Source organism: Micromesistius poutassou, assembly GCF_964030765.1.
Source record: "Micromesistius poutassou genome assembly, chromosome: 11".
Classification (NCBI taxonomy): Eukaryota; Metazoa; Chordata; class Actinopteri; order Gadiformes; family Gadidae; genus Micromesistius; species Micromesistius poutassou.
The window spans coordinates 2014439-2025481 of NC_140281.1; the positions used below are offsets into that span (position 1 = coordinate 2014439).

Genomic DNA, 11043 nt, shown 5'->3' on the forward strand with positions numbered 1-11043 from the left:
CTCAGACTCGCTTACTACGGCTGTCCTTCTATGACCGGACCAGATAGAGCTTCTGTGGGAGGAGCAGGCTCTGTATAGAATAACTGGCCGGATTGGCTGCGGGGTGCAGTGCTACAGTTAGGGGTGAGTCAATCCTGTAATACCAGATCTGGCTATTGTTTGTCTGAAGGTGAGACCGGGTGTTTAAGAGGGCTCAAGGAATAGGTTGTTTGCGTCTCAGCACCTGGACTTGCAGTCTTCATCAAGTCTGAGACGGTCTAACAGCACATAAACACATAACATCATCCAAATGATGGTGTGCTGGTCAACTTTGGATCTGGCTTTTCTGTCGTTATTTTCTTTTTGTTCACATATCTGTTCATTTAGAGTTATCAACCGATGAAACGGTTGGGTCAAAACGTACATACATATCAAGGTATTAGGGTGTGTTTATTACAAGCACTGATCTGTTGCAGCACCATAAGTGCAGAATGGAAAGCATCTGCAACACTACCACCTGCAATCAAACACAAAACCAGGCAATCACAACAAGCAGGACAGAAGACAAAATAAATAATTATGATAATAATATAAATGTTCTTGAATGTCTGTATGTGTTTCTGAGTGGTTGTGTGTGTGTGTGTGTGTGTGTGTGTGTGTGTGTGTGTGTGTGTGTGTGTGTGCGCTGTGCTGTGGTTGTGCGTTCCATTGTGATGTGTCAGTCGGATTAAGCTGTGCATGTAAACGTACTGCGTGTTACGGGTTATTATATTGTGTCTCACTACATTCTCTGCCATTTTATGTGTGTGTCATGCAATGCCTCCTTATGTGAGGCTAGTAGCCATTATCATTTCAATACAGACAAAACTGGGTACTGATAAACGTGTGACTATTTCAGTTCGACATGCAAATCTGTAATGTCTGTATTTCAGTTCAACAATTCTAATTCTAATGCTAGGCACATCTAGACGGCCCACCCCCTTAGACACTGTAGACACACTTTATAGAATCCCCACCAGGAAATCAAACCAATTTGCAATCACAATCATTCACATAACATAACATGGTTGTCTCTATATGAACATGAAATCATATTGAAAAGAACACACAAAAGCACTTATCTTCCCCCCTCCCCCCACACACAATTTCAACAGGGACAATGGGATGCAAACACCAGACAGCAGCTGTGCTGGGTGCGGAATCCACATCCGCATTCACGCACACAAACACACCCACACACACACAAACACACATGCACACACACACAAAGGAAATTCAGTCTGGCTTGAGTGCCATGATCTGTGTCATGATGACATTTACTTCAAAGCTCTCGGCCATGTCCTACTATCTCATCTGAGGACTAGGTCTACCTATTTACACACTTTAAGTCACATGCTCTGTTGATGCTGTGAACCGTTAGACCTTGGTGGTTTTTTGTTCCAGTTTCTCCTTTCATGTCCTCTGTTCTCACGTTGTTGTAACGGCCCCTGATGTGCTTAACTACAGGGTTCCAGTCTTTCACCTGGTTCATTTAATTCAGCAGTAACGTAAGGCACTAGGCCCCTAGGTACATATCAGCAGAGGATGAACAAATGGGTGGTGTGCGGAGGCCGAGGCTTCGGCGTGGGGAGACGAGGTGAACGGCAGAGCAGTTGGAAAGGGAGAGCGACCACATTTTCCATGAGTCCCACAATATCCCATGTTCTTCACAAACAGCAATTCTGCGGAAATATTAACTTGCAGGACGGCGTCTCTCTCACGGAAAACAAACATTCAACATGTCATAAAATGACCGTTTGAATTGCCTTTTGATATTTAGGCTGTGCTGTGAATGTTTTTACCAGATAAACCAGATTGTGGTTCGGCCGAAAAAGGGAGGGTAGTGAGTGAATGAGATGAGGGATCACTGTTCAGCTATTGTGAGGACAATTGAGGACGCAGATATCATTTTACAAGTAGGCCTATACGTTTGTACGTATTGTAGCATGAAATTAGACGATACAGAGTTAATGATTTGACTCAAGGTCTGGATCACTTTCAAACTATGTGGCATCCTTCTGCAGGCTATTCCATGTTCTTCCTTTGTGTATTTGTACACATTATAATATAATGCATTATTATGCCCACGTGCATAATAATGCGCATGGGCTTAATTTAGAGAACTGGGGATGACAGTATGTCACATGCTGTCCATCGTCGCAGGGAGTTTCCGTCAGAAGTTTGAAGTCTCGTCTTGTCGCAGAAGTTTGAAGTCTCGTCTTAAATCAATGATGCTAGAGACAGTACACACACATGCACACCTCTCTCTCTCTCTCTCTCTCTTGTGTGGAGTCTACCTGTAGAATGTGGAGGGAGAATGAATGCACTGGGAGTGCTATGCCCGGTTTCCTGTTTCCAAGGCTGTGCCCAGGAACACGAGCGGCGCGCTGACATCCTCTGCGATTGGACTGCTGGGCTGTAATGTTACACTGCCGTCCTTTCCGTTTGCTTCAAGGGTTGAATACCTGATGCTCTCATTCCATCACATGGCAGCCACATAGTATGGTGTCAACGTGTATAAATGGCGTACACACATCTTTATGTGTTTCTCTAGAAGTAGATTTGAATGTAGTGTTCATCTTCATATCTTTGTTCATGAGTATTAGCTCCATAACGAAAAATGTTTTGGATGCTTACTTTTGTAATGCTTATTTTTACAAAAGAATATTTTTTTCTAGATAAGACGGTCTAAGATGATGGAAAGATGTATGGAGTTATCAGTGGAGGGGTCAGGGGTCATGTTAGGAGGCTGGCCAGAGTGAACTAGTTTAGGATTGTTATGATGACACATCCTGGATACAAGACACCATGGAGACATAAAGAAAGACTTCCTGAGGAAAAGTCACTGTCACGACACTGCGGCATTGTGGGGGAAAAAAAACAACAATAACAACTTACTGACATCAGCCTCAATATCCGGCGGGGGGGGGGGGGGGGGGGGGGTCTCTTCATTCATCTATTGTGCACAGGGGACCCAGACACACAGAACACAGGGGAAGGGAAAGATCTGAAAACGGTTCAGAAAACAATGAATTCTTTCACAGATTCTTCTTTCTTCTCAAAACAGAGACCGTGCAGCATCCGACATGAGCCGCGTCGTTCTATTTGGTCCAAAGAAATGCTGAGGAGGTCTCAAGAGAGAGGCAGAAGCAAGCAGGGGTCACAGGGAACATGTGAATGCTAAGAATAACAGGATTTATAGGTTAAAACCAACCGTTGTGAGGAAGTGAGCCAGGGTCCTTCCAAACGAGGAGCAAGTTTGAGGCCACACGTTGGTGACAAGACGTATGAGAGGATATTCCTTATATTGCAAGAATGTTTTTCTTGCAATATATGTAATATGTCGCAATGTGTAATATGTCAACCAGCTTGCTTAAAATGACCAGGACGTGACCTAAAATCACCCAGTGATTTTGATGTTTTAATTTACCTCACTTTTGTTTTGTTGACCGGGTCGCGTCAGCTCCACAGCCAGTCAGAGTGGCCAGAACAGAACCATTCTTTAATGGGAAAGTCTCCCGCCTACCAACTGGGAGGGGCTCAAGCTTACACATGCAACGTTAATAGGCATCCCTTTTGCCAAATGGTCAAATATATCTGCCATTGGCATGTGGTCGGTCATCATTTTGAAACCAGTTCCCTTCTTAAAACGTATTTCTATTTGATATTTAGTGTTTTAGTGAATCCATAATTGTAAATAAATGTATAATTTTTAATTCATTTTTATACCAAAGCACCTCCACAACCCATTAGTTCCTTGTCTACTAAATGAGTCCATTTAATATCCTTCCTCTTGCATGTGGTTGTGGTTTGAAATAACTTGCAGACGGCAGTGCGGCAGTTTAATGACCAATCACCAAAAAATAATTAGTTAATCCTCTCTTCAGTATTGATCATATTATTTTTTTAGACTCATGGTTTCCACATTAGAATATGGAACCTGCTGAGAAGAGGCCACGTGTCTGTCCGTGTGTGTGTGTGTGTTGAATAAGTAGGAATAAAGAAATAGACAGATCATAATCAGAAACTATACGATTAACAGTGGTGGTTTTATTGAAAGTTATCCTTACGAGTGTGAGAATAACAATTGGAAAACTTGAAATTTGTTTCAGTAGACGCATGGGTGTTGAGGAACATAAAACAAAACAAAAAGAAATTGGGTAAAGTGTCATTTCCAACATTTTAAAATCCTAGTCACAGTTTACAGCAACGGTTGTCAATGTTTCTCTCAATGTTGCATGTTCCAAAAAGTGACTCCAATAATTAAAAAAAACACATCTTAAATCAAGGATGCTACAGACAGTACACACATCTCTCTCTACCTCCCTCTCTCTCTCTACCTCTCTCTACCTCTCCCTCTCTGTGTGAAGAACACACACTCAGCTCTGGAAAGCAAAATACAGATTCCCTGCTGTGTGAATGGAACTACAACTTTCCTTCAGCTCTGGCTCTGTCCTGAGAGGCAGCTGAAGGAAGGGCAGGTCGTACACCAAGAGGAGGAGGCCGACCGGACCTGCATAGCAAACAGCCCGACCTATGCGGCCTGCATTCCCTCCCGTGCATTCGCTGTGGTTAACCCGCATTGCTTTCTCCTCCCCCTTCAAGTTACCTCAACACTTGCGACAAAGTTGTGAGTGCCATACATAGAAAGGTTTATCTAAACCTTTCCCCTTCCTGCTTCTTGAGAAAAAATGAGAAAGAGAAGACGTCATCAGATTACTGGAATACACTGCTTGAGTTGGCACCGTACCAGAAACAGACCCTCTGAGAAAACCGGTTGAGTTCTCAATCCGTCATCTGTATTTCCGACAAAACTAATCTTTAGTATATATCTATATGGATCACAGGGAGGGGCCGGTGACTGCATTAAATAAAAGTAAAGAAGCAAATGGATGGTTTGGCAACAGTGTATTTGGGGAGGGGGAGGGGGGGTATAGTAGTCCATACATGTCCTCAGAATAGATTAACAGATAATTACACAGACTTTAACTTAATTACAATCAACGTAATGCCACCAGTGGAGCCGTGGGCCGTTTGCCTGTTCCGTACTGTATACGGTCTCATGGTGACGCATCAATGGTGGCAGTCCCAAACAAAAACATGACCAAAAAGGGGGCGGGGGTTAGTGCAACATGGCAGTGATGGGAGCGACATCACCAAGAGAAATGTTTGAACTCAAACACAAACGACACGGTCAGCAACAGCTACCCTATCCCCTTGCACTTCACAACTTTCCTATGGCCGGATACAAGCGGCCTGCCAAGATAGGGCGAATATATTATTATTAACACTCCAAAACACTTTGAGTGAGACATCAGGCGTGTGTGTGTGCACCAATGTTGGTGTGTGTGTGTGTATGTGTTTGTGTGTGTCTGTGTGCACCAATTTCGGTGCGTGTGTGTGTGTATCTTTGTGTCTTTGCATGTCCCCCTCAGCTGGATGGGGTGTCCTTCTCCTCATCGGGCTTCTCCTTCCCCTCAGTCTGTGAGAAGAAAGAGGACAGACAGGGAGAGAAGAAGGCAAGCGTCAGCTCCCACCACCCAGAGGCAAGCGGCACTGTGGGGGTCCATACACAGAGCCTCTAAGCTGGTGGTTGACAAGCCCATAACTCCAAACGACTGTTGTTGCTGGTTGTTTTTGATCTGGGATGGTTTGATTTTTACCAAAACCCTCAAAACCTTGTTTTATATAAAACACATTCAGTCAACAGAGATATTTGTTAGGCAGTAACCAATGCGATTCTATCCTAAAAAAGTCTTTGCAAAAGGGGAATTTTCTCCAAAAATTCAGGGTTTGGATTTAGTTTCTTTGCAATTCCAACTACATCTTCCCAGAAAGACAGCTATTTGTATAATCATAGTCATCAAGGAGAAAAGGTTCCTCAAGGCTAAATAATTCATAGCATCTTAAAAAAATGTATTATTTTTTAAGATCACAAATTTGAGATATTTACATTTATCCTAATATTAAAACATCTCCACCGGTCCACCACAGTACATTCAGAGTCGCTTAGTTATTATTCACTGAAAAGCTGGTTTAGGGCGTGTGGGGTGAGAGGATGTGAGGACCAGAGTGAGGGGAGGTTGTGAGGAGCAGAGGACCAGAGTGAGGGGAGGTTGTGAGGAGCAGAGGACCAGAGTGAGGGGAGGATGTGAGGAGCAGAGGACCAGAGTGAGGGGAGGTTGTGAGGAGCAGAGGACCAGAGTGAGGGGAGGCTGTGAGGAGCAGAGGACCAGAGTGAGGGGAGGCTGTGAGGAGCAGAGGACCAGAGTGAGGGGAGGCTATGAGGAGCAGAGGACCAGAGTGAGGGGAGGCTATGAGGAGCAGAGGACCAGAGTGAGGGGAGGATGTGAGGAGCAGAGGACCAGAGTGAGGGGAGGTTGTGAGGAGCAGAGGACCAGAGTGAGGGGAGGATGTGAGGAGCAGAGGACCAGAGGACCAGAGTGAGGGGAGGCTGTGAGGAGCAGAGGACCAGAGTGAGGGGAGGATGTGAGGAGCAGAGGACCAGAGTGAGGGGAGGCTGTGAGGAGCAGAGGACCAGAGTGAGGGGAGGATGTGAGGAGCAGAGGACCAGAGTGAGGGGAGGATGTGAGGAGCAGAGGACCAGAGTGAGGGGAGGATGTGAGGACCTACCTTCTTCTTCAGGAAGGGGGGCTCCTTCCACAGCTCCTCCAGGGTGGTCCGCCCCTGCCGCCCCCAGCCCAGCACAGAGTCCCTGCTCCCCTGGTGGACAGACCGTGAACTGGCGTCAACACACAGGGACCCCGTCGTAAAGTCTGCGGCCCCGACCGACGGCTTTCCCAGTGCCGCCGGTCCACTCTGGCCAGTCAGTCACGCCTGTAAGAGGCCTTCACCTGCTGCCTTCTGAAAGGACTCCGCCGTCTTTCAGATGGAAGTAGTGTATAATTCATAATAACGGTAAAGGAAAAATCACAGGATTAAATACCAAGTATGGTGGGCCACTGTTAGTTGGATGTTAAAGAATAATGTAGAATTGATCGAATTTAATAATTGATTTAATTTATATAGCGCTTTTTAGACACTCAAAGACGCTTTTACATTGAAGGGGGGACCTCACTAACCACCACCAATGTGTAGCATTGGCCAGCGCTACGCTCAATGTTATATTACACATAAAAGAGAACCTGTAACCTTTCAGCTATTACCTTGTGTAATAGCTGAAAGAGGGTTCAAATATCATATTTGCACACACACACACACACACACACACACACACACACACACACACACACACACACACACACACACACACACACACACACACACACACACACACACACACACACACACACCTTGAATAGGTTAGCAGCCTGTTGAGGATAAAACATGGATGCAGTCAAAGCCATCAAGCTGACTGGAAATACCAGCCGCTTCACCTTGGAACCTGAGAGAGCAGAGAGAGAGAGAGAAGAAAGAGAGAGAGAGAGGCAGAGGCAGAGAGAGAGAGAGAGGGGCAGAGAGAGAGAGAGAGAGAGGCAGAGAGAGAGAGAGAGAGAGAGAGGCAGAGAGAGAGAGAGGACATTTGAGTAAATAAAAGAGGGGGGAAGGGAAAGAAAAAAACTTGCAACAGCCCCTTACCTAATAGAAACTCATGGTCTGACGCCAATTGATTCTGCTGAGTCATGTCTGGAATGCAAACCACTAACTCACTGCTCAAGGAGGCACGTTTCCGACAGAATTCCCTGGCATAACATTTTTCCTGGTGGTTTGCTCTGAACCTCCCATTGACTCGATTGCAATCTGTGTGTACTACTGGAGTACTACTATGTGTACTACTGGAGTACTACTGTGTGTAATACTGGCGTACTACTGTGTGTAATACTGGCGTACTACTGTGTGTAATACTGGAGTACTACTGTGTGTAATACTGGCACAATACTAGGTCAGCACTAGGTCCGACTGACCGGTTGGGTGAAAGGCGTACGTGAGGGAGAAGGGGGAGACCCCAGATCCGCTGTCAGGGCTTGTAACCTTGGGGAGCTGGGGTTTGGTTGCTGCCGGTCTTACCTTTGGCCAGGAAGAGCCCCAGGAAGCCAGAGAATCCAACCACTCCTACACTGGGGTAGAGCTCAGGGGGAGGGTCGCTCAGGTACTGGTACACGTCTGGAGGGAGAGAGAAAAGAGAGGAAATGATAATGCATGCCCCATGGTGTGGACGCTTTTATCCTGTTTAGTGCCTCCACTCTTATTATGGCTGGGTGGAATTCTGGGAACACATAACAGTGGAGGGGACACATCGGTCTAGCAGGTTATATTACTCGACTACTATATATTATATCGACTTGTATAATTATCAGACTTAGTTGTTTGACTGTGATCAGGATGAATTGTGTGTGTGCGTGCGTGAGTGCGTGCGTGTTACCTGTGACCGTCCTGATGGTACCATTCACGGTGGGCTCCGCTGTTTTATAAACCTCCTTTGTTGCCATGGGGAAATCACAGCCATCCAGCAAAGCGACCAATCACAGCGCCCCATGGAACACAACAGAGCAGATCACATTTAAAAACAAACCAACCAATTAGCCATAAAACCCTGAACCACAGATGAGATATTATTATTGATAATAAGCTTCAGCCTATAACGGTTAAGTAGGTGACCCCAACACAGGATCAAACTGTCAATTTGATCAGTTGAACGCAAATCAGTTTGGGTCCAACAAAGTGTTGGTCAACATTGTCTTTGTTATTTGACTCAATTGTATGAAGTTGTTAAAAGTGGTTAAAGTTGTGGTTAAATTTCTCTTTTCATTCAACGGCAAAAGTCTGCTGAGTCGGCTACTTTTCCAGCGCCGCCGTCTTCTATTTGCTGCCCTAGTGTCCCTCCCTCTTGCTGCTCCAGAACATAATGTGTCCATTTTCTCTAAAACCTTTCATTACGACCGCTCAGATTGCCTCGTTTGAAACCCGTAGGCGGAAGTTCTCCTGCTAAAACAGGCTTCACCTCCCCTGTGTGTGTTTCATCGCTGTGATGAAGCCCATAGTGTGACGGTCAACTTTAACACACTAGCTCTCCATGGAGGCAACACAACACCCGGCAGGCCGAACCTGTGTTCAACCCGTAACCTCTAAACGTCGGGTCCAAGTTTACTCTAAAGCCACCGAGGCCCTCCAGCCCTCTCAGTCCAGTGGAGCTACTCCGCGGGGCCAACGCTTGATCTATTAATAACTCCCAAGGACGACTTGCATGAGTGGCTTCAGTTGTTAGTATCATCACGTGGAAGAGGATCAGACAGCCACCCCAGATGTGGATAAACAGTGCACAATAAAGAGACAATTATTCAATACAAATTCTATAATTACATTTGTTCTACAAAATAGCCCGATCAGATGATGTCGGTGGGTCGATTTGACCTCCAGTGGAGGCGAGGAGGAGGGGTCATGCACAGCGCGGTATGACACGTTCTCTAGGGTTTTAAGAACCTTCCAGATGGTTAAGATGTGTTTTGTCACAGGACACCAACGCCGCCTTGCAACACGGGCAATACGCACAAAAAACAAGACCTGGCTAGCAAACACAATAAGGAAAACTGGCATCAAATTAAAAGGTCATGCGTCATTTGTATCTGTAATTAATAGTAGGTTGTGTAATGGTTATATGGGGGGAAAACAGGAAAGTAGCTTGGAAAAATACTTGATTGTTCTACTACTACTACTACTACTACTACTAACATGACATTAACGCTTAAAAAAAGGTTGTCATTAAAGCTTAAAGGAAAGGTTTATCTAAAGCAGGAAACAGACATTTACCTCCACTTTCCCCCTTGCAGAAAGACTGGTTTTCTGAGAGAGAAAAAGAGAGACAAAGGTAATGATACAGGAGATGACACACAAAACACCATTTGGATAAATAATACCCATGAAAAAAATAAATATAATATGTGTTTAGGTCATATGATATAACGATAATTAATACCCATGTTTAGGTCATATGATTTAACAATAAATACAACTCATGATTAGGTAATTTGATTATGATATAATATTTAATAATAATATAACAACAGCAGTTTGTTTCCATATGGCACTTAAGTACGGCATGTCGTCCAACAAGAAGCAACACATCTGACTCTCTAACTCACACACACAAACACATACAGCTATGGAATCCGTGGAATCGGAGACGAAAGTGATGCAAATACAACAATACTACTTTAACTGTATAAACTCTCCAGATTATAATGCTTCATAAGGGCCTGTCACTTTGTGTTTATTGTAATAGCTGTCATGTAGTTTGCCTTGAGTGAAGGTGTACCTGGAGCTGGCTTGTGTACGGCTCAACCCATTCTCTCAGGGCTGCCACACCCTGCTCCAGCTGGCCCGGTTCGGGGTCAGTATATCTGGACTGTGGCTCTGGAGTAGTATACAAGGATGGCAACTGCCAGCAAAAAGGTCATTATATAAATCTGCATGAAACTAAATCATATCACACACACAGCAATTATTAGGAGTCTGACGCTAGCCCACCTCATCGATTCTGAAAAGTGTCCCTGAGTTTTTACTCTTCACTTCCCCGCCAGCGAACACCGTCCCGACCATCACCCCCATCAGCCCGGAGCCGGCGAGCGGCAGCGCCATCTGGTGGTGGACGGTGGTACACATTGCAAATGGTCTGTCAGACAGACGTGTGGACTAGTACGCAGTGCAAAGGATCTTCTAGCGGTATGAATGCTTAATCAGAACTATAATTACACTACAAAATATAACGGGAATTAAGCTCGTTACTGTCAGAGCTCCTGAATTATGAACCGTGTGCGCTTATGTTTAGCCTCACAAAAGGTGGGGCTAATGTTAGCAGTTGGCAATTTTAGCACTATGATTCATTAGCCTGGCTCCTTTCAGGGCGCCTCTAAGATACCCGAATATATTAAGGTGTATTTATAAATTAAAATAAAATGACAGTACCGTTATTATAGTTAAAATGCGAATGAACTTGAACCATTACCAGTCTCGCAGACATTTTGCATCCGCTGATACGACTCCACTACGGCAAGCCGCAGAGCCAAG

The 11043-nt window shown here is 45.0% G+C and overlaps 1 protein-coding gene across 1 annotated transcript; it reads right to left on the minus strand.

Annotated features, from left to right (window-relative positions):
• Positions 1–4048: 4048 nt before the first annotated feature.
• apoob (apolipoprotein O, b) lies at positions 4049–11030 on the minus strand. The gene is made up of 9 exons (XM_084475108.1): positions 10982–11030; positions 10504–10614; positions 10292–10414; positions 9787–9819; positions 8402–8456; positions 8047–8142; positions 7332–7423; positions 6652–6741; positions 4049–5500 (listed from the first exon to the last, which is right to left on the minus strand). The coding sequence occupies exons 1-9, from the start codon at positions 10994–10996 to the stop codon at positions 5450–5452; spliced, it is 666 nt and encodes a 221-aa protein (XP_084331234.1). The 5' UTR covers positions 10997–11030; the 3' UTR covers positions 4049–5449.
• Positions 11031–11043: the final 13 nt, after the last annotated feature.

Bases quoted from the DNA above. Each gene is read 5' to 3' on its own strand.
- apoob (XM_084475108.1), bottom strand. The intron at 8,457-9,786 runs GTAAATGTCTGT...ATGGCAACAAAG, and splicing joins CTGCAAGGGGGAAAGTGGAG to GAGGTTTATAAAACAGCGGA. The intron at 8,143-8,401 runs GTAACACGCACG...CTCTCCCTCCAG, and splicing joins TACCATCAGGACGGTCACAG to ACGTGTACCAGTACCTGAGC.